Source organism: Pelecanus crispus, chromosome 3 (genome assembly GCF_030463565.1).
Source record: "Pelecanus crispus isolate bPelCri1 chromosome 3, bPelCri1.pri, whole genome shotgun sequence".
Lineage (NCBI taxonomy): Eukaryota > Metazoa > Chordata > Aves > Pelecaniformes > Pelecanidae > Pelecanus > Pelecanus crispus.
Genome location: NC_134645.1, coordinates 37,646,520 through 37,670,855, shown reverse-complemented (window position 1 = coordinate 37,670,855; position 24,336 = coordinate 37,646,520). Strand labels below are relative to the sequence as shown.

The 24,336-nt window shown below is 38.8% G+C and overlaps 1 protein-coding gene across 1 annotated transcript in view; it reads left to right on the top strand.

Moving 5' to 3' along the window:
- Positions 1–24,336, top strand: part of HHAT (hedgehog acyltransferase) — a 157,428-nt gene that overhangs the window by 89,118 nt on the left and 43,974 nt on the right. The window contains exon 10 of the mRNA XM_075708084.1: positions 2,594–2,738. Within this exon, the coding sequence (XP_075564199.1) occupies positions 2,594–2,738 (145 nt within the window). The remainder of the gene's footprint in view (positions 1–2,593; positions 2,739–24,336) is intronic.

The following is a 24,336-nucleotide window of genomic DNA, read 5'->3' as shown; positions in this document are numbered from 1 at the left end:
TCTAATCAGTGCCTTGGTGGAAAACGCAGTCCAACACCAGCTGTCTGATGGGTTGTCTATCTCTAACTCTTTTTACAGCTTTACCAGAAGATTCTTTTTTTTCCCCTTTCCTAATTAAAACTGTTTCTCTATAGAGTTGACGAATAAGTTTGATAGACAAAAGGAGAGTGAAAGATAGATCTGCTGATAGACTATGCTGTGTAGATAAGCTACAGTTCAATCAGAATTAGTTAGCATGGCATAAAAAAGAGGGTAGGTTTGGTGACTCTTAAAAGTTCAAGCTAGCATGATAATAACTGCTCCTTATTTAAACTTATTTGTTAACATGGTTGCTATTAAATATAGCAAGATTTCTAACATTTTCTCTGTGTGCCTACACTTATGCATTCTGAAAAGGCATACATTTTTCATGTATGGAACCACGCATTCATACTGTGCATTTCAGGAGGAGACAAACTTACAGTATCCTCTACCTGTGTGTGAAATGAAGGAGAATGTTTTGGAAGTCCTTGGGCAGCTTTGGAGATGCAAAGTACTAGAAAGGGGAAAAGTAGTTTCACTAAGTAAGTGTCAGTGTCTGTGAATATTTATATAATTATATTTTCTACCCTTCTCTTTCGATGCCCTAGTTTTCATCCAGAATTTTCAGAGAAAAATCTCAGTCTCCATTTTCATACATGAATGTTTTTCATAGCATTGTATGGATTGGCTATTGCTGTATTACGCATATAGCCTGACAGAGTACTTTTCCTTGAAGCTTATCTATTCCCATTTTTGTGCTGACCCAGACTGACTCATACACTAGATACAGTTCTGACTGGGGCTAACATTCAATTTAGCAGAGATCTACTTTGCAGTAATACGTTAAAATTGTATTTTTATGCTTGTAACTGTCACTTATTTGAAGATTTGTCACTTTATAATCTAGCAGTTGAAGCATTTGTTCAGATTCTTACAAAATTAGCAATTTAATTGTCTGGGAATGTATTTTTAGATCTGTTTTGAGCACATGGTTATGTTGTTTCAGGTATCTGAGCATGAATTCTGGTCTGGCTGCAGCTATTAAAGATTAATTACTCCTCTTTTTTTTTTTGATGCTGCAGTCACAAGGCTTTGTTTTCTGCAGCATCAACGTTTATGACATGAAGGCTGAGTAGCTCCTGATATTTTCCTTAGTTCCCATGCCCTGGCAAATGCTCATCATTTCACATGAAGCATTCAGTCTTTTGCAGATTCAGGCACTATGTAAAGAGGCTTTCAGCCTGGGGCCATGGTGAACAAGCTATTTTTCCCTATGCACTAATGAAACAAGATTTTCTTGTGATGTGCTATAATGCTCTTTAAAATTTGTTCTAACAACTGAATATTGGAGGAAGCTAAAACTTTCTCATCCTTCTTTCACCATCTTCTTGCAGTCTCCGTGCTGCACTCACACCTCAGGTGATAATGCAAAATATAGATTCAGAAAAATATAAACTAGTATATAGGTGGAGAGAGACCTACTTTATTTGTATCATTAGAACAGCAGTACCAAAAACTTTAGAACAGATATTTACACTTCTTGAGCATGAGCAGTAATATTTGTACTGAAAAAAATTCGGGATTGTATGTGCATTTAAATCTTTTTTTATATGGAAGTATCTGTTTATTAAGACTCATTGTGATAACCAGTTCTGATCTGACTCTAGAATCTTTCAGTGAAGTCTTACTGATCAACCAAAGCATTAATAACTTCTGAAGTTGTTTGATGCTGTTCATTTTGTACTGAAGTGCTTTATTCCATATTGGAACCTATTGGATGGTATTATCCACCCCAGAAGCATGTTGTTACCGTTTACGTCCATCAGCAAAGATTCATCAAGGAGTACATTTAATAAGAAAAGAATTAAGACATAGAATGTATAGAACTATGTCCAGTTCTGGGCTCCCCTCTACAAGACAGACAGGGACATGCTGGAGTGAGTGCAGCACAGGGCCACAAAGATGGTGAAGGGACTGGAGCATGTGCCGTAAGAGGAGAGGCTGAGAGAGCTTGGACTGTTCAGCCCAGAGAAGAGAAGGCTCAGGAGGGATCTTATCCATGTGTATAAATACCTAATTGTAGGGGGGAAGAAGACAAAGCCAGACTCTTCTCAGTGGTATTGAGTGACAGGACAAAAGGCAACGGGCACAAACTGAAATACAAGATATTCCATTTAAACGTAAGAAAATCTTTTTTACTATGAAGGTAGTCAAACACCGACACAGGTTGCCCAGCAAAGTTGTGCAGTCTCCATCGTTAGAGATATTCAGAACAGTCCTGAGCAGCCTGCTTTAGCTGACCCTGCTTTTATGACCTTTCTAGGTAACCTCCAGAGGTCCCTTCCAACTTCAACTATGATTCAACACCGCTTTTTATCATGAAGTCTTACCCAAACTTAAATGGCATTGGCTAGAGTTCTGCTAGATATTTTAAAAGCTTTGGGATCTGTTCCATAAGGATTTGAACTTCTGTGTAAAAGTTGTTTGTCGTAACTACAATGTCTTTTTCTAATATTGCTTGAAAAATTGTAGGGGTTGTTAACTTCATCTGCACATTTTGGTTTGCCTCCAGGAGCGTTTCTTCTCACCAAGAATTCGTCGTCGACTTCATGCTGTCCTAGCATCTGTTAGCACTTCAATGTTGATTTTATCAAATCTAATATTTCTTGGAGGAAATCACGTTGGAAAAATCTACTGGAACAGGATCTTTATGGAAGGCAAGTTTATTTTTATGTGCTTTCTAGATAACAGAGCTTTCTAAATATTACCTTGGGTGGGCTGAGCTAGGTTCTTCTCTCATTGCACTAGCTGGGAGTAACTTTTTTCCTGTTCCTGTTCAAAAATGTCTGACAAAATCTAAATAACTGTGCAGGCTGTGTGAATACAAAGAAACATTGCCTTTCTCCCATCAGATCTAGAAAGGGAGTTTTCAGATTTCTCTGTCAGTGAAGTCACTGAAGATCGAATAATAAATGTGTGACGAGTTAGCCAGGTTGGATTTTTTTTTTTCCTGCTTTGCATTTCATGTACCTTCAGTAAGAACAGGTGTACTATAGCCAACCCCATAGATTCTGTGGAACGTTAGCGAATGAGATCTGCATAATAATGCATAATTGAGCAATTAAAGTTTTTTTTGTAGTGGATCTGTTGCCAGGTTAGGGACCTTCTGACTATTGAGGACAGGGGAACTTGGGTGACAATATCAGCCTGTGGTGTTGCTGAATAAACAGTATGCAACATTGTACTGTGAGCTGACTCAGGAGACGAATCCTAAAAGAAAATTTAATTTTTTTGTCAGAGCTCAGTGTAAGCAGGACCAGTTTTCTTCTTGGGTTCTTATTGCTGCCAGAGCCCTACATTGTCAAATAAAGGTATTGTAGCGGAATATTTCTTCCTCATGAGGGAAGTACTAATAGGCTTCTGTGCCTAGAAGTGCTCTCCTACAAAGACCACCACCGTCTATTGTTCCTTCATGCAGTGTTTTCTCCTCTTGTTCCTTGCAATGGTTTAGAGGTCAGCTCTAGAGTTCCAAGGTCTTACTTACGCATCCCAAAATAATGAAACTATGAAAGACTAAATTGTGTACATAAACTGAATGATTTCTCTTCTGAACCCAAGCAAAAAAACATTCAAACAGCTTTAAGAAAGGTACATTTTTAGCATAAAATATAGTGAAACTTTTTCTTAATACTGGGCAGGGAAGATGGGGTGAAATACTTGTTCATGTTTGGGTTTTGCTCTTAAAACATAAAAGATTTGTTTTCTGTTTTCTTAAAAAGGCTTCATTTTCTCTTAAAGTGTTTCTTCACAGTTAGTTGGCTAATAGTTTCAGTAGAAAAAAATAGCTGAGAGAGTAAGTTTGGAAGTAAAGTTAGACATCACTTCTTATCTGTTAAAAAAAAAGCACTAGCGACATTATTCATTTCAGGTTTATAGCTTCATGCAGGTTATTTTCTTAATGCAATTTGTATATTACAAATGGAGAAAGTGTGCCTTCCTCTTCAGAAGGGTTAGCAGTTGGCAGAATGGTGGGGTTTGCGTCTGATGAAGGACATTTTAGCAAGTAGAACAGTATTTAATTAAACCAGATCAATTATTGATTGCTTTTCTAGGTTTGGTTTCATGGGGTTTTTTGGTCAATTCTTTGGTCAGTTCTTTGGTCAATTGCTTGATATATAACTTGAGTACCTGTAGTAACTTCAGTATTAGGTACCAGGTGTCTAAGGTAGGAATAGCAAATTAGTTTAGTCATTTGCAACTTTGTTTCCATGATATGTTAATCAAATTAACTATTTTTTGAATGCAAAAGTTTTTGCTTAGTGCAGCTCATACTCTACTAGTAGAAATCTCAGTGTTAAGCTTTATATGCCTGTATCCTTAGATCACACAGATGACTGTGAGCATATTCTGTTACTGCATTATAGTTCTGACAACTCATGTGTACAAACTGAAACATCCGCTAAGATTTTTTTGCATTAGTACTCCTCCTCCATTCTGGGTTTCCTACTATGGAACAAATGCTGAAGGCCAGTCAAATCTAGAAGGACTATTCAGAATTATGGTCTTCAATTTAAAGTAAATTTAGGTGCTGGTCTCTAAGAGTTGTAACAAAAATGTACACATATATTTGGAGAGTGAAATGCTAAAAGATAAAGATAAATAAATTTGTGTATAGTCTGTACTGTTCAGGTGAATCCAAATCATCAGTATATTCAGAATATACTCTTTGGTCATTCCTTTGTCAGCCCAAGGACAGATGAGATGATCTAGCTGCTTGTCTTTGACTCAAGATTTTGTCATCACTTTCATAAAAAATTAACTGGGGATATGCTTGACTTGTTTGAAGAAATAAGGGTGGTAGTAGTGGGTGAGTGTTCTGTGGGGCAGGAGGGCGTTTGGTTTGGGTTTTTATTTTTACACCTTTCTGGTGTAATCCAAGCAATATAAAGTTCCTGTGCATGAAGATTTTCTCTTGTACACTATGATGTTGAAGAGCTTTGATTAGAACAGATGTTGACCTCCTATCATTGTCTTGTGAAGAGTAGTCAAGAAATCTGGCAAGGGACCCTCAAACCTCCTCTCTATATAATATCCAAATCTGTGTCCCTGCACTTGGTAGACAAAGCAGTGTTGTAACGTGCAGTACATTACTAAGATCTGCTAGATACGTACCTAGTTACTCTGAGTCAATAATTGTTAGCTTTGGGTCAAGAAGAGAAGATACTTGGTGAATTTCAGGTTAAAATATTAAAAATAATGTTCTTGCTCTTTTTAAAACCTTTTTGATCTGTTTGAAATTCATCTTAGTTTAGGAAGCCTAAGCAGGGTTTTGCACCACTCTAAAACCAAGTCTAGAGTGTAGACATTTGCATTTGGAGGACATCTCTACATTCGCAGCAACCTGGGCAGCAGCGCTTGAGATTGGTTGGAGACCAGCTTCCCATTAGCATGTGTGTGACAGTGATGCAAATTTAGAATGGCTAACTCTTAAAAGGAAGCTTTACTGAAGCTGAAGATGTAAAAATGCACTTCTAGTTTTGCTCTTTGGTTACTGAAGAGGATCTACTGTGTTCTTTTGCAAAGACTGAGTATTATCAAAAATCTATACAGTTGTCTGAGAGTAGGGAGGAGAGGACATGGGTATGAAAGCAGTTAAACCCCAGGACAGCATAATCAGTACAAGGAGGACCATGCAAGTGAGCTACCTTTGTTATCAAAGCTTTGTGGATTGCCTTCTAGGAACAGGATTTAGATGAGGCTGTTTCTCACATGTGGTAAGCTTTGGATGCTGCACTGCCCCTTGCCATGCCATAGTTATCCCTTCTCTTTTCCTGGAATTCTTGCTTGACTGATACTTGAACTGTTTTGCAGTACCTTGGCAGTGCTTTCTACAGCTCCCATACCACTGACAAGGAGAGTTTATATCTGAGCATGCCAGGTAGCAGTATTTTTTAGCATTTGCTTTCATCTTGTGAAAAATAAATTAAATTAATCTGGCTTTAAAATTAATTTCTGTGCATCATTAAAATCACTGTTGTCGAAATTACGAGAGCAGGGGTGTGTGTGTCTTATATGTATGAGTATTTGTCCTTAAATTTGTTCTCAAACTGCTCGTTTCTAAAACTTAACTTGGTCCCGTAAGTTATTTACAAAGAAGAAAGTTCCTACAGCAAGTGTTTGCTTTGACTTGTTTTAGTAAGGCCTTTCTCATATGAGACAGATGTCATTCTAATAAGAAAGCAGGAGAAATGTCTTCTACATAACAAACTGGTTTTAATCCTGTATTCAGAGTAATTAATTAACATTTCACTTCAAAATGAGAGGCTCCAGCGAGGGGGGTTCCCTTTGGAAGGGCTCTCTCCTGGGACCGCCACTGTGCAGTTCTTTGGTTAAGAGGCTGAATTATCTTAGCAAGCATGGCCAAAGGCATTAAGCTGGGAGGGTACGCAAGTATACTGAGTGATAAAAGTATAAAACATTTCCTGCTCTTTCTCTGGTTTGCAAGGAACAGAGCCCAGATCAATGAGGAAAGCGCACAGTGCATGTCAGGCGTATTTTACTTTGAATAGCTGTCTGAAAATTGGAGAGCCATTATTTAACTTAACTATAAACCAGTACTTTAACTATCCAATTTACCCTGCTAAATTGTGAGAAATGCCTCTCTTGAGGGCAGTTCATCCCACATACATCTGTCTTAGCATGGGATGAGATGCGTTGTCACTCTTCACTGAGTTCAGAGGCATTTTATACAGGCTAGTTTAGATTGGACGTCCAACCTTTGAGAAGGTGTCCTTTAGTAGATATCCAGCTAAGAGTGAATTTTACCCTGCGTTACAAATTATTTACATCAGGAGTGCAGAACGGCTGGCTGGGCTGAAGTCCTGCAATGAAGGGTGTCTGACTGTTCTACCAGATTGCAAACTTTGTGCATCAACAGCATCATACTACTTACAACAAAAATAGACCTTACACCAAGATGCATTGACAGCAATGTAAAAAGTGTAAAATAATCTCTTCTCCTGCATGATGTTCCAAAGGTTAAAGTTAAAATATGCCCAGTTTTGGTTACTGCAGTTTAAAAAATTAATAATCATCTGACAATTAGGGAGAGGGAAATACAGCAATATGATTGGAAGTCTAGGAGCCACGATCCTGAAATAAATGGCATTGTTTTGTTTTGAGAGGAAAGTATTGGGGAGAGAAATAGGTACATAGAAGTTTCTGCAAAGGAAATGTTAACAGGCTATTCTGTATCACTAGTGAGGTCAGGAGAAGAAAAAAAAAACCCTGTAAAATGTGGCAAGGAAGCTTTAGTTGAGGTAGGAGAAACTTTCAAACTGTAAGGCATGGAAAGTATTGAAACACATTACGTAGGTAAGCTGTTGGGTTGCCATCTTTGGAGGACAGTCTCCAGGTAGACAAAAATGTGTCAAGCAATGTAGAAAATCTTGATTTCATTGTGGCATAGGAGGAAACTCTGAGTGGCCAGACCCATTCCAAGCCTTGTTTTCTCTAGGTGGTTCATCAGCAGATACAGCTGTTTACATGGAAGAGAAATCTGTGTACAGCACAGCAGGATTTTTGTTTGGATTTATATATTTCTTCAGCAAGTTAAGGACCATGGTAATGTACAAAAATGCAATTTCAGTAACATTTTGTAACAGTTTCTTTTTGAGGTTTGATGATGAGGTTGTAGTGAGGTGGGTGTTGGTCTCTTCTCCCATGTAATTAACGATAGGACGAGAGGAAATGGGCTCAGGCTGTGCCAGGGGAGGTTTAGGTTGGAAATTAGGAAAAATTTCTTCACGGGAAGGGTAGTCAAGCATTGGAACAGGCTGCCCAGAGAGGTGGTGGAGTTGCCATCCCTGGAAGCGTTCAAAAAATGGGTAGATGTGGCACTTTGGGACATGGTTTAGTCTAGTCTACCCTTGACTGGTTTAGTGTGGACTTGGTAGTGTAGGTTAATGGTTGGACTGGATGATCTTAAAGGTCTTTTCCAACCTAAACGATTCTATGATTCTATGATTCTGTCTGATGGGGGGAAAAAGCCCATAGTGCTGTGGCTGAGGTGCAGCTTAGTGGAAGTCATGGTGCAATTTTAAACTACTGACAAATACTCTCAGGGAGAAGTCTGAAATTATTTGCTGTTTCATACTTGCTCTTTTATTCTAGCATTTAGGATGAAATGCGTAGTGTTGTATATGAATATTTCATTAGATAAATTTCTGAGAGCATTTAAAACCAATTGTACTATGTAAAACTAAAGCTGATTTCTCAATGTTTAATTTGTTCACTAATTGAAGATAGTGAAGCCTTTATTTTGCATGCAGTTTTCCCTTTCGGCTTGCTTTGAAGCAAAATCAGGTTTTATGCTGATCAGAATTCAGTTATTTGGTTAATTTATAGGGAAAAGAAAAATCACTACTAGGTGATTACCTGACCTACTTTATGGATGCAGAAAGCCTTTGGACTTCTTCACAGCTGTGTAGCACTGTCTCAGATTGTGTTTCACGGGACATCTTAGACATTGATTTGCAAGTGGGAATTTCCATGATAAGGGCATACAAGATTCAAAGGTTTGAGTGAACCAAAGAGTTTGGTGTAACACATTTCATGTAACATGCATAAATGTGGAATTTTTGGCTTGCTTTGGCAGAAACAGTAGGCCATTATTTTATGACATTAAATTGAAATGATGCTGTTTGTTAGTACACTATATGACAGTAATGAAGATTATTCTCAGAATTTATATTTGTTTCATTTTATGTAAATCACGTAGTGAATGAATTGAGAATTGAAAGGGTATCGGGATCCCTCAAGGCATCATCCTGGACTGCTGTTACCTTTAGAAGTTTTGCCCTTCATTTTGAAGACAATGAAATTAGGTTCTTTTTCTACAAAAAATCACTTGTATATTAGTGGTTGAGATGCCTTTCTGTGTTCAACAACTAAATCATTTAAAAACCACGAGTTACTTATTGTGTAGCTCCACTGCTGTGTGAGATGTCAATAACAAAAAAAGATGAGAGATTCCTGTATGGGTTGTTGTATGCTCTAGTCTGGCTCATGTAAGATCGTGTCTACCCATTCGATATGTTGCTGATCATATGCCTCATTTGCTGCAATAATGAGTGTAGGAAAAACATCTCGGGATGATCAGCAGTTCATATGACAGCATCTCTCCCTTCAGAAACTATTTGAATATTGCTGGTTAGCTTAGTTAACAGATTTAACATGGTTTAAGGGCTGAAGGAAGCTAACAAAAAGAGTCAGAGCAAAGTAGTTAGAACTTGTTATTAAACAGGGTTTTGTTGGACTTTTTAACTCTGAGGTGTTGCCAGATAACATACAATGATGTATTAGGAGCCATATCGCACTTCAACAACTTCTGAGATTGGTAGAACCCATATCTGTAAATATCTAGCTATGAAGGGGCTTAAAGGTGCAGGAGGAAGGAAATCATGTAGTGAAGGACCTCAAAGGAGGCCACAAGAACTGTCAGCTGAGGCATCCCTGTGACTGTGTGATACTTCACCATCCATTCTGTGCATCTCTTGCAAAGCCTTCATTCAGATTTCTTTGCAGCTGAGAGAAAAAGGAGGGCTACTTCAATGACTGACTGTTCAGACTTGTCATCATTTGTGTTTTCACGTGGCCCTTGTTTTAGTTTGGAAGCTTCTGCTGTAGAGTAGCTGGCATATGGTCTTCCAGTGTTCCTGTTCCTCCAGATCTTCACTTTCACTGAGAAATCCCACTTGCTGCTGTTATGCAGAAGCTTACTTAAGGTCATTTTTTCCAAAAATGCATTTATGAATGCTATATTGATGGATTGCATAATTTAGAGAAATATTGCGTAGTGGCAGGAATAGTACTGAAGATGACACATTTTTCCAAATGATTCCTTCCTCTTCATGCAGAAAGGAAAATTGTTTTTACAATCATTTATGTGACCTTGCTTGTTGGGTGCAGTTCATTGGGAAGTCAACTGGCAAAATACTAAGAAAAATGAATTTTGGTCTGCAGTAATAAGGAGGCAGTGACTTCCCCCCGGCCCTTCACCTCCCAAAAGATGAGAGCTGTATAAAAGCAAATATTCACCTGGTTTTTTGGGGGGGTTCTTTAGAGTGGAAACAATAAAGCATGATCTGCCATTTTCTGTTGAATCACATTGGTCTGAGCCTCTGTTCTATGTGAAAACTGCTGCAGCATTGCTATGTTTAAATTCAACTGTTGCTGTTGAATTTCAGTAGTTTACCATTTGTCTTTACAATCTTAGGACCTGGTCCTGCAATCGTATCGATGCACAAAGATCCTTCTATTTAGAAAGTACCAGAACAAGTGTAAACACATCTGCTGGGGTCAATAGGATTGCAGGGTCAGAATCGGTCACAAAGAACATACATCTCATATGCCATGTTAAAGCCTTTATTTTACATATGGCATGTAAGTACAAAAATGCAGGAAAGTCTACACTATGACTGCATGTACGGAATTCACCATTATGTGTTATGTTGTATGTGACGTAAAGAACTAAGTAAACTACACTGCACACAGAAAATGGGGAGTTGTTCCTACATCACGCTGCCTTCTTGGCAATCTGCAGCTCTTTTTATAAAGACAAGAAGTTTGGTACTGAATGAGCTTTGCTGATCACAGGCAAAATGCCCCCAGGTTTTCAATGACTTGGGCAAGGTTCATACAACCTTTTTCTTATCGTTGTAATGATACCAGTAAAGCATAGGATGGTATGATGAGCAGTTGGTGTAGTGAGTTGGCCAAGTCCATCTCACAGATGTAACCTTGCTGGTAGCAGTGGGCTTAGCGTGGAAGCTGCAATGAATGATACCACCAAAACATGCTGGTGTAGCAGATCAGTACATACTGTTTTAGCATAGTCTTTTGGAGACTGAAGTAGTTTGAATGTGTGGACCCTTAATGTCTTAAACGTAGCATGACCTCATGACTGCTTGTCAACATGTAATTCAGCTTATAATTTCTATAGCAGAGCTCAGCAAAGAAGTAAGAGGGTGGGAATGGTTTTAAAATTTATGGGAGAACCTTTTTTTTAAAAAAAAAAAAAAACTTGTAACACCTCTAAAATGCCTTTCTCTTTTGGGTCCTTATGCACATAAAGTACAATGACAGACACATCAGAAGGCCATGTAGGAATACCCGTGCAACCACATTTTCTTGAAACTGTTCTTTGGGAATTACTAACAAGGCAGGAATAGTGCTCCTTATTTCCCCTGTGAATTGTAGATTAACCGGCAGGGACTGGGCCTGAGGGCTGCCAGAGGGAGTAGTGTGGTTGCTTCCAGAACCAGCACTGGAAGGTGAGAGTGTGGCTGTGGTTATGCCAGACCTTTTTTGTCATGCACGACCAGCAAGAGTAATTTTTGAGGACGATTAGCTTTCTTTTCTGCTCCAGGCCCTGCTCATCCTCAGTGTTGAGGGGAGAGAGATAATTTTGGCCATATCTTGCAGAGGAAGAAGTGTAGTGACCCACAAGGACCATGACGCTTTCTCTTCCCTGCCATTGCACTTGCTGGCTCTTGCTGTGCAAGATAGCCCAACCAAGAACCTTAGGAGGGCAGAGGATGCTCACAGTTTTGCCTTCTCATTCCCCTGTTTTTTTGCCATACAGCAAAACATAAAATGAATCCCGGTAACATATCCTGGTATAAAATATTTGAATTGCTGTTTTGTATTTACTGTGTCACTATGCTTATTGGGAAATTTATACATAAATGATCTCATGGATGTGATGGCATGTATGTAACTGATTAGTCAAGAGCCATAATTTCAGCTAAGACTTGCAACCATTGAGAAAAATTCTCTGAAGAATGATGCAATCTTTTTCTTTTCCCTTATTCAGAAATTTCCAGGAGTCTTGTAGCTGCTACTTCTTTCTCATTATTGAATCCCTTTTCTTCCTTCTGTCAGCTCCTTTCATCTGTCTTCAGATTTGAACTAGTCCTGACTCTTTCACTTTTTTCAAATGCTCATTGAGAGAACAGTTCCCAAATACAGAAAGTAACCATCTAACAGCAGGAACTGGAACACCAGCTGTATTTGGCTTTGCAATCATTGAGACTTTCATAACAACTTTCTAAGTTGTTTATTTCCTGAAAAGTGATGTTAAAACAGCATTGTGGGGTTCCACAATTACTGCCACTTGGAGCCTGCTAGATCAAATTTTCTCAGCTTATAGGAAAAAAAGACACTTTTTTTTCCAAATGCCAGCCCTGCGTGTCAGCTTGAGATCGGAAATTCAAGCTGTGTTCATTCCGGCTCTTGCAGCAGCAAAGTCAGAGATGTTTTTAACAATTCTGTTGTGAAAGTGCATGGGCCACAGAGGAGTCAGATCCTATTCTAAAAGTTGCACTGCCTGTGCAACAGAAATGAAAAGTAGTTAAGAGCTTATTTTTCTCACTGAGAAGGCTTGACAGGAGTTTTTACTACACTATAGCACAGTTCTGCTGCATAAGTAAGCAACATTTTTACACTAATACTGTTTTGTCTATAGTTCTGTTCTAGGTTCACAAAGATAGATAGTCGTCTCGGACTATTTTAGCATCTTTCTTTTTATCTTTGAATGAATTTATTTCAACCATCCTTAAATAGCTACAGCTTTAAAGAATAAAAAAATTAAATGTACAAGAATCCTGAAAAAAAATTGACTGATTTGGTTAGGCCTTGTCTCATTGTCTTGACTGCTCGTTTTTTGGGTAGGGGTTTGGGTTTGGGGTTTGTTTTTTTTTGAGAGGGAGAGAGTGACACGTACCCATATTTGATAAAATTTAGAGACTTACACCCTCATAAATACTGATGTTTCTATGAAATGTCTTCTAGCTCCCGTCATTAACGTTTCTTACTAAATTGCATGCTGTGTCATGTTTTCTTAGTGCATGTGGTCCCAGCCCACAAAGATCTCAAAGTTCATGCCTGACGTGGAATATATCAAACTTCATGTGGAGTTGATCAAACCCTATGAGAAGCAGCACCATACAGTGGGGCAAACTTAACTCTGATGTCCCTAAAGAAGCACTGTGAGGGCAAAGTGTCTCCTTCCTAACAGGAAGGAGCCTGTTAAACAGCCAGGATTTTTTGGTCAGTGTTATACCTCTCTATTGATAGTCTTGCTATCTAGTGTGGCACCTGTAAAGGATAGATGAGCAGGAAGGAATGTGGCTCTACTACTTTTCTGATCTCCTTGGGCACTGTCTTCCCCTGAGAAAATGGAGAGATGTCTGTCTCTAACTTGAAAAACCTCAGTTCTGTCTGCTGTAGAGGCTGCACCCCTGAGATACGGTGCTCTCCAGTGCTATCATGTCTGTGACTCCCCACGAGCATTTGAATACATGAAGTGCATGGTCCAGGTCCACCTAAGCTCTATGAGACCAGATAGAATTAGAGGACTAAATGGCACAGTTCCCAGACCTTCAATAATCCTAGAACTTCAGTAATCCTAGAAATGCTACATTTTTCTGTCAGTGCATGTATGTTTGTGCATGAGTAGCAGTATGTAGCTGAGATACTAGACTAAATAAATGCAAGAAATATTAATGTCTTAAGTCCAGCTGTAAAGTTGGAGATCATCATAAGCGTTCCCAGTTATTGTTACAAATTACGTCTGATGCCTGCTGTTCATTCTGTAGTGAAATAATTATAAATTTCAGAGCAGGGAGATTCCTCAAGAATATTTCTTCCAAGAAAGCAATGGACTTATAATATTAGAGTAGTTTTTATTTAATAAACTGTCTTATATTTTATCTTTCCCTTTTCTGACTTACTATTTCTAAAGTTCCTAATATAAGGAGAGCATGTGCTGATACCCAGTTGTGACTTGTTAGGTTGTGAATATATTCATAGGTGTTGAATTTTCACTATTAGTAGGTTAGCTTAAAAGCCTGACACAAATGTCTTAGCACTCCATGCTTTAAGAAGATCCATTTTGTTTCTGACAGTTGTTGAGATACTTGAGTCTTTTTTTTTCCCCACAAATCTGTCAAGCTGCCAGACCTGTGTATTCCTGCCCATTCTACTAGTTAGCAGTAAATGGTGCGAGTCATTTGTAGCTACAGAGTAGCATGCCAGTATTTAAGCATCTTAAGCAAAAAACATGCTCTGTTGTTAATAACTGATTTAGTGATTTTCTTTTTTTTTTTTTTTTTTTTTTAAAGCTCCTTCCTTATTTTGCAGCTTGCGTACGAAAACCGATAACATGATAGGGTTTTTTGTATTGCTAACATCCATGCTCCTAACCATATAACAACAGTAGACTATTGATTTTTATTACTTCTGCCACCTTTCATGTGGTTTTTATTAGACCCACAGCCAAGCCTTCTATCAAATATACTAATCCTTGTGCAAATTCTAGCTTAGGGTGTGAAGCAATCCTGCGAGGAGTGACTTGTGTATTATAATACAAGCTATCCATAAAAATTCTGCCGATGTGGGACTTTTATGTCTGAATAAAGATTTATCTGGATCTAGATTGGACAAGAACTCAGATCATGGTACTTGTGTGGAGTATTGTTGTGAGAGAGGGTTGTTTGTCTCTTTAGAAGTGTTATTGAAGTAGTTGCATTGTTCAGATAGAAAAACATCTTCTTTAGTAGGTCTTAACATTGAAAGAGAAATGTAAGTATATTGTTCCATTACCTGCAGGTTAATATGCATCCTACAATGAGGAATAGTTTGCAAATAATTGATAAGGTTTGAAACTTGAGCATTGTGACTATAGTGCTTTGCCAACCCCTATGTTATTAATATTTATAGTGAAGGCATCTCTATTTAACAAATAGTTTGTATGTAAACAGTTAAAAACTAGCACATCAGAAAATCTTAATGTTGTCCCAGTTGCTATTGCTTTTGATTTAAAATGGTGATCTTTGTTCTAGCATGTCTGTTGCATGCAGCTGAGAATGTTTTATATAATCATTCATTGCTGTATGTAAAAACTGCCTCAGTTATGATTTTAGTGTAGCAAATCAGAAATTAAAACATACATGTGGAACAAAATAATCTTCAAGACATGGGCACTGTTCATTACAGATGAAGTCCAACATGTGGATATCTTATTTTTTTACTCCAGTATCGAGACAGGAGACAATTTGCTCATTCCTGCTCAAATAGCATGTTTAAATGTTTAAGAACAGTCAACCTGTAGACTGATTAGAAATGTGGAAAACGAAATGACTGAAAAACTCCAGAGAATTGCTAATGGTATGTACAGTCTTTCACATTAGCTTAAGTTCAAATTTTTTCCAGGTCAGGAGCAACTGAGAGTTTGTACCACCTGACAGTTTTTTCCATGCCTCTGGTATGCAAACTGGGAAGAAGGGTTCAGATAAAGTTGCTGTTTAGCAGGAACTCAGCAGTATCAAGGTAGGTCTGCAGGCTGCTCTAGCAGTGGAATAAGCCTAGAGACTGAACTCCTTCTCTTGTCAATAGTTTGGCCATCTGAGACCACAGCTATTGTATAAAAGCTCTGAAATAAGTTAGGGATTCCGTTTTTGTCACACCCCAGGTGTGCTAGAAGGAGTATTTGCATGGCAGTTTGGGTATTACTTCCTGCAAAAGCAGTCTCCCTCTAGCTGATTCTTATTCCTAGCCTTACTAAAGATGTCCTAGAAGAATGAGATTCTGTTTTCCAGCATCTTCTTACACAGGTTGGTTAACACTTCATCAGAAATAACAGGAGATCTGCATGACTAATACAGCAAAGTGTCCCTGTGAGTCGGTACGTAGAGCCAAAAGAAGGATCATCGAGACCCTCACAGGAAAACCATTGCTAGAGCCCTGATGGAAAACCATCAGTTTCCCCCAAAGAGCCTTTTAACATTATTTGACTCATAATTCTACAAGAGCAGATTACTGTATTTAGAACCTGTTTTTTTTGTCCATGTGCCAAAAGCCCTCGTAGTGCTCACTGAGGTGTGTTGACAGTATTGTGCCCGGTTTAATACAACTCTCATAATGTGATTTGGCCAATGTTGCATATTAAGTCCGCGGCACAAGTAGATGGCGAAATCAGAAACCATGAGTCCTATTCACTAAATCCTCCTTCCATGAAAACTTCATGCTTATAACTTGAGCTCTATAATTAATCTGTTGTTACAGGCCAGCCATGTGGTACACTGATAATGGCTAACCTTACCAGTAGAGAGGAGGGGTTTCGTGCTAGACATTGAGGGTCTGTCTTCATTTTTCTTGCATGAACATGCAGGAGAAACAGAGAAAGCAGTAGTTGTTAGTTAGATGGGACTAGTTCAGGTATTAAAAGCAAGCTGTGGCTAAAGACCCTCAAAAGTCTTTTAAAAAGTGCAAATATTTTTTCCACACTGTGGCAGACTGTCGTGTGGACCGAGATTTAGTACATTGGCCAGTCCTGGCACACTTGAAGGTCTGTCTTCTGTGATATCCTGTATCATGCTAGCACCCAATACCAGATGCTCAGGGAAAAAATGCGTAAGGAACAGACCATGTCTGGAGAGTGCAGGATAGCAAAAGCTTTTGTTACAGTGAGAGCCAGTAGACACCTCAGTCTGAGCAGCACAAGCTAGAAGGGGCTAGGTTGTGTAAACACGGTCCTTTTGCTTCTCTTTTAGTAGGACTGGGGAAGCTCTTGGCAGGGATGAAAGCTACTTGGGCCTCATTGAAAATCTGGTCAGTGAATGTGTTGCTGACTTTGACTCCAGCGAATATCCTCATGCATAGGGCAGGACATAATTGCTGGGCAGTACTGCATAATTGCATAGGGCAGTACGTAATGTTACACCTCCCTGAAACAGCAGGGTTTAATTTCTCTTATGGAACTGAGGAAGCAGTCATTCTTTCTTTATCTTACAAATAATGTGTTTGGTCTCTGCGCTCTTCTGCTATTGACAGAGGAGTCAGATATTTTGGCTTAACTACAACAAGTGCAAGAACAACAAAAGAGAAAAGTTAATTAGTATTCTTTTGACTGATGTTCTGAAGGAATGGAGCTATATTCTCAGCTCCTTCTTAAGCTCCGGTGGAGATTAAAAGAAGACAATGACTATGAGGGAGGACAGAAAAAAAAGAAATGGAAACAAGGTAGATCCAGCCAAGAAAAAGGTCTGGCCTAAGCATTTCTTCACACTGCAAATTCATGCAAAATAAACCTTGAAGAGAGACCTGCTTTAAAGCCTACTCTGTCTTTGCAGATTTCCTCCATGGCTTTTGCATAGGCTCCCAGTCTTTCTTTGCTTGTAGAAAAGCTGTTGTCCAGTTCCTTTTACTGGGCTGGTTTGTGGAGCAGACAGTCCCACTGTGAAGTAGCCCAAGGAACATGGATGGTGTATCGTGCAGTGCAAGATACCGGTGGGATCAGCAGCTTGCTGCAAGAGCACATTCCGTTGAATGAATAAGTTATACCTACTTAAAAATGTAGTGTGGACCAACACTTTTAATCTATAAAAGCAGAGTGCAGATTCGCATCTCATGCGTGGCTGCTTTAGCTTGTGTGGCGGCACTGACACAACTGCCAAGGATAACCCGAGCAAGGTAACTGACCTTGGCACTGTAATGCTGCTAGTACGAACTGTAGAGTTAGGGGGTTTTGCCCTTTTTCTTTTTTTTTTCTTTTTTTTTTTTTTTGTTTGTTTTATTTATTAAATGCAGTGTAAAGCGTTAGGTACAAATCAGCTTCTGTAGCACCAGGAGCACTTCCAAGTCTCTGATGAAGATCTAAACCTGTGAAATTATTGGCATCTGCCACCTGAGATACTAATATATCCAAGGAAGTGCTGTTCTGACTTTGTCCAAATTCTTGTTCATCCCCTCTCCTGCAAGTTTTAAAAGGATTCTTTTTTCTTTTCTTCTTTTCTTCTTCAACACTTTCAGTCATTGTCGCTGTTCTGACTGGCTTTGCTGGCAGCTTTCTCTTGATAGTTGACAGTCACCTGGAAAGGACATCTCCCAAGGTTGCAGGATTGTGGGGCCAGTGGCAAGGAAGTTCATCAAGGCAGTTCAGAGTTTAATCCTTTCTAGTATGTATAACAGCACATAACCATGAATTCCAGTTAACAAATCCAATAGATATCCAAGGATACTTTGTTTGAAAGACCTCTTTTTGTGCTAAAAGCTTTAGTTTGGGTTAATACTCGGTTTGATGTTGCACTGTAGCCCTTGTTTGTGTTGTGTGTACTGAGAGACCAAAGCACAGGGTGCATTAATGCAGCTTATGAACTGCATGCATGCTGATTTTTATTTGAAGTGTAAAGTGAATCTTTTCTGATCATTGTTAATGTCCCCTAGAGAAATGTACCCAGCCTGCGAAAGTTGCTTCAACATTCAAAGCTCTCGTCCATTACAGCTGGAAACAGGTAGGGTTTTTTCTTGTCAAAGTTGATTCTCTCAAAAGAAGTTGGGTGGACAGGAGAGAAACAGCTTTTTGGACTCTCCAGTAATGAAAACAACTTTTTCATTGCTGTTAGAGGTTAGAGCAGCTGTAAAGCTTTTCCAGTTTCTGCTGAAACTGATAACCCACAACAGCTGTCAGGAGGCTACAGACTGTAGAATGCAGTAGATTCTACCGTAGTTTAATAAAGTCCAGCTAAGGTCTAGCAAAGGTATAAAGCCCACCTACTCTGGCTGTGCTACCCCTGACCATTTGTTCTTTTACTTCCTATGTAAACCAAAAAATACTCATTTATCACGTGTAGGGTGACTTGTGTCTCTGCTATGTCCACCATTTTTAAGTGAAACATTCACTTTATTATCATTATTATTAGCAGAGCTGGCTCCAGGAGAACATACAGGAATTTGACTTCATTAACACTTACATTTTGCTGAAATACCATAAGACATTAGTGAGGCTTTGTGTTTAGCAGACAGTGTACTTGGAAGGCATGAAAGCAGGCACGTTGCCCTTATTTTGTTCTTTTGTTCATATTTAAATCCTTTTTCTTAGTCTTTTCCAAGGAAGAATTAAATGCTTGACTATTTTTGTGACTACTTTTATTTCTGTTAATTCTTATTCAGATTATTCCTTTTCACAGTTTTGGATTTTACTGGTGGTCATTGAAAGACATCAGAATTCACTTTGGGCTAGAGGATGTGTGATGGGTAGCTTATCACTCTTGGCTGATTGGCAGACTGACAGTAATATTGCTCTGCAATAACTGTCACAGATCAGTGACCATTTAGGGTATCATGGGTTTTGTGGGTCACTCCCTCCGCCTCCCATCCCAATATCACCCTTAATATAGGAGAATAAGAATAGTCTGAGGACATCGAAGAGCAGACAACTGCCTGAGGAGACTGAGTAGCATACAAATGATTAATGAAGTGATCTATTTGGCCCTGCTGGCATTATTTTTTGGATAATGTATTCAGGAGGAAGTAAATCAGTAATGGGATTTAAGAAGCACAAAAGGAGATTTCAGTATAATAAATTACATTCACAAAGGTGTTGCCAAATATCTACAGATATTATAGGAGCAGGGAGGATTTTTGTATGACCTGCAAACACCATACCCAAATTTTTAACTCTGTTGAGCACTGGATTGGTACAGTATCTGTTGAAGATGGTATTAGTGCTTTCCATTACTTTTATAATTCACCCTACTCCTGTAGGGAACTGAGCAGGTTTCCCCACTGTGTAAGAAGATCTTCATTAGTCCTTTGCTGGCTCCATGAGGAAGCTGATAACTTCATGGCACCTGAAATGATCTGTCTCATTCCTCACCGAATTTCCAGATTATTTTTTTGAAGCAAGCAGCACTAATGTGAAATCTTCAAGACCCCAACTTGCTAGTTTTCACAGAAAGGAAACGATCTTCCCTCTTTCTGTCTCTGGACAGTTTTTTCTGTTTTCAAAATATTTGGTTTTTCTACTGGACTGCTTGGTGTTCTTCAGTACCTTCTTGTGAATCACCTTACTAAAAGACTTCTGGAAGCCTACACATGTGAAGTAAGGTAATTGAGTTTCCTTCATTCACTGTCTTGGTGGTGTAATAATTACAACAATTTTCCTGTGTGAAACTATGCTGCCTTAATCATTGAAAATCTCTGGAAAACAGTGAACCAATAGGATCATTTCACTCATTTGCTGGGTACATATATAGGGTTTACCAGTCTGTGATTCTGCAGATTGAACGTGTGTTATTTTCCTCCTTGTTATACATGAGTCAGGTGAGGAGAGGGAGGCTTGAATTGAGTGCAGACATTCCATCATACATGAGAAAATGCATTGAGTAGATGGTTGTAACTGCGTGTGCTCTCTCTGTGTCACGGGTGGAGTTGGCTAAGCAGGCCCAGGCAGAACCTTCAATCAGATGTTCTTGCTACCTGCTGCTCCAAGGCAGCATATGCATCCTATACCTATGTAACTTGGGACAGGTACTTGTACAAGGTACTCCCGCAGCCTTCCAGGGCTGGGCTTCCAGACTGCTCTTCAGGTTGCCAGAGCCTGCCCTTCCTAGCATCCCTGTCAGGCAGCCCAAGCTTTGCTGACACAAGGAACTCTTCTCCTTCCCTGGCCACTACAAGCTGATGGGGCAAATTATTTCCTTCTGGTTTTAGGTGGCCTTTTACAGATTCGACTGCACCCCTCCATTATTTTTTCCATGTGTCTTTCCATGAGCCTTTCTTTTATGTCATCTCCAGGTCTCTTATAATTCTTACTGGATACTTTCCAGTATGCCCACATGCTCAGGTTAGGTGATGCTAGGGATGCTGCAGAAATACAGTATTTATATTTCATTAAAATCTCAGTCTGGCTCCAGTTACAATGCGATAATTTTGAGTTCAAAGTTTCCATTTCAAATTCATTGAAATATCTACCCATGCAGAATTAATTTGAATACAACTGTCTTCCTGTTGACTAAAGGAGAAGTGTAAAATGCTTGCCTGGGATCATTTTACCATAGGCTAATTTCAGGTAATGAAGATAAACCAGGTTTATTTTATGAGTGTAGTCAGGTACAGGTTTTTGAAGAAGCTTTAATCACAGTCCCAGAGCTGTTGTAAAGAGAGGCTGACTGAGTATCTCAGCTTACCCTGAACAGATTAGAAACAGATTTGCTTATGCCATTGTTGGCGTCAGTTTTATTGAGCTAGAGTAGGAGCGCTCACATGGTCATTACTGCATTTGCTTAATTAAAATGAGCTGAAAACATACCTTTTTGTGAGACCAATATTAACCTACAGTTTTGTTTAGGTAAAAGCAGAACATTAAATAGGCATTGAATATTAGCACTGATGTAACTATGATCCAAATAGATACATGTGTTTATAAATACACAAAACCTTAAATGGAAATGGCTCTGTGATTTTTCCTTTTACTTACCATAAACTGAGGGAAAACTCATGAGGTAACTATCACACATTAATTTATATGCAGCAGCTTTTAAGGGTTGATAAGTGTCTGAGACTACCTGTGTGCTCAAGTCAGGTAGAAGTTTGCCTTGAATATTGTCTGACAAATTTAAAGTCCAAGTTTTCAAACAGAGAAAAGGAGTGTTAAAATGCTAAATGTGTTTTATGAGATGCCCTGAAGAAACCTTCTTACATGTAACTTTGCTTGGATTTGATGTTCTGGCATTGCTTTTTACATTTTGTAAATTTTGTGTTTGGTTTCTTTGTGGTAGCTCTAACCTCTTGCCTTGTCAGTACTCTCCAGGTCTCACAGGGAGCAGTGGCCAATGGTGAATTCACTGTGCTTCTTGCTGTTTCCACATAACTGATCAGAAATGTTATGGGCATACTCCAGGATTTCGTCTTTTTCCTTTATGACAGTAATTAGTTTTCTGGGTTTATCTCTTTTTGTCAAACTACCAATTTCTCTTTCTTAAAATAATCATTCTTACAGCTCGTCTGTGTAGAAGAGTAATGACAAAATTCCAAGCGGAGGAGTCCTCAATTTAAAGTGCCAGAGTTACTACAGAATAGCATATTCCTGGTCAATGCTACTGAGCAGACAGCCTCTCCATTCTTTATTGTATTTCAGGTGAAGCACAGACATTGTTTGGCCTCCAGATCATAAATGTAAACTGCTTGTCTGGCAATTGAGCTCTGGTTTCTTTTAATCTAGTTCTAATAGCATGGCATTTTTCCCTTGGAAAAGGAGGAAAAAACAGCTTGCTGGAGACGTGGCATGGAGCTTTTTATCCCAACAGAGAGTTTGATACCCCATAACACTGAAGGACACACAGAACTGATACGTCTTAGACAACCTGGATTATGGCAAGAATAGCTCAACAGTGTTAGATGCAAGTGAGGGGCAGGTGAGTGGGAATTTGTGGGGACTCTTGAGTGAGTTCTTTCTGCTAAAAAACGTATTGCAAAATATATTTCATTAGAAATATTGTCATCTTTGTCACTTCAGACAGAAGGCAAGTACATTTTTCTTGTAAAATAAAGTCCTATTCTGAATTTTGGAGCAATATTGAAGAAGCCCTGTAGCTACACCGTGAATATGTGCCCATGGGAATGCAGCAGGCTTGCTTGTTTTTTTTTTCCGGTTCCCTAGACTTGCAACCATACAGTAATTCTTTTCAGAATATGAGTTTAACATCAAAATAATTACAAAGGGTTTGGGTTTTTTTTAAATAACTTTGTTTACCTGTGCACATCTGTCAGGCATGTAGACAGTCGACAGTAGAACCTCAAGGCATTGAAACTGCTCCCAACTAGCTGTGGTCTGAACTTCAGGTACTGTCTTTCCTTGTAGTACAGAAAGAAAAACTTGCTAGGGGATGGGAAAATGCATTTTTGTCATTATGCTAAATGTATGTTAAGAAAATGACTCTACACGAGTGTGTATGTGGAAGTCATTCACTAGGGTCATGCTTTCACTGTGTCTTCATATTTGCAATCCAGTCCATGTTGCTGGAAAAAAAAAGGCAGGAAGCTCATAGCAAAAATAATATTCTGTGGGGTTTTTTGTTGGTCTTTTCCTCTTTTTTTTTTTTTTTTTTAACTTTTAAAGCAGGCAACAGTTAGTGTTAGACCCTTTTCAAAAGTTACTATGTAAAAAATTTGTATTTTTTTCCCTGGCAATTCAAATTAAAATGCATGGATGAAATTGAATTGAAGCTGAATTAGAATTTGCATTGAAGAACAAGATTTCATTCCGTAACTTAAAAGAAGCAGCAAAAATCAGTTGTACAGCTTTGCATACCAATATGATCATTACCATGTTAAGATTGTTCCAGAATACTGTATTAGCATCTGAATTTTGGGGTGCCTGTCATTTCTTTCTTTTACTTAATGGCAAAGTTTAAGAGGCAAAATCGGCTTTCCTTTTGCTCTTGTCACCATCCTGCTATTTGGTATAGTTTTGACTTGCAATAACTAATTATAGTTCTTTAAGGACACTTAGGACTTCTTCTTCCAAGTTTCTGTTGTTTGCATTTCTCCCAGAATGTCAAGTATAACCTTGTGAGGATAGTTTGACATTTCTGCAGCTGCAATCCATCCCACTATGTTTTGCTCATGACCAGATTTAGTAAATTTCCTATGTTCTTTATCCAGAAAGAAAATGGATTTATTGGACGTAATTAGTTTGTTTTAAATCAGGGCTGCTTATCACTCTTACCTTTGTCATCACAGAGGTTGTTTGTAGTTTTTGTTATCTAAATATTTGCAGCATTATTTTACTAATTGTACATGCCAGCATTTACAGCTGCTCTCCATTAAAATGAGCCTAACTGCTTTGCAGCCACCTTTTCATCATATAAGAAAAATTGGTTTGTGATTTAGAAGGGGGATCAACTCACTTGGCACCCTAGCAAGTGTATCGTCTAGCTCTTCAGAAACTCTGGGCTAGTGTCAATGGAGAAGCATTTGGGTACGTTAGCAAGGATGTGTCTGTTGGATGACGGGCTGGGTCAAGCAGAGAAAGGAGGGCTTCTTTTTTGCTTTTTCCTGTCTTAGTAATCATGAGTGCATCTAAGTAATGCAGTATGTGCTGAGTGGTGGGACATATGTTGCTGCATATCCAAAATGTAAAGTTGACCTGATTCAGACTTTTTGATTTACAGGCAGTTTTCCCCATATATGTCTCTGCTTGTGATATTTATCTGTACAGAGTAAAGAATGCCCTGCAAATGCAGCCAATCCTGGGAATCTCTTAGCTTTATTGCAAAGGTAAATAAATCCGGAACAGGCATTGTAAAGGATTAGCAATGGAGTGGATTGCAGTTATAAATAGTCACCAGGGTTCGTGATTGTGAGCTGCATTTACACATCTTTCCTCCTGCAAAGAGTGACAGAAATAAATTGAAAGATGACAGGAAGGTGATGGATGGAGGCCTGATGGATGCAATTGTCCCCTCTTCATTG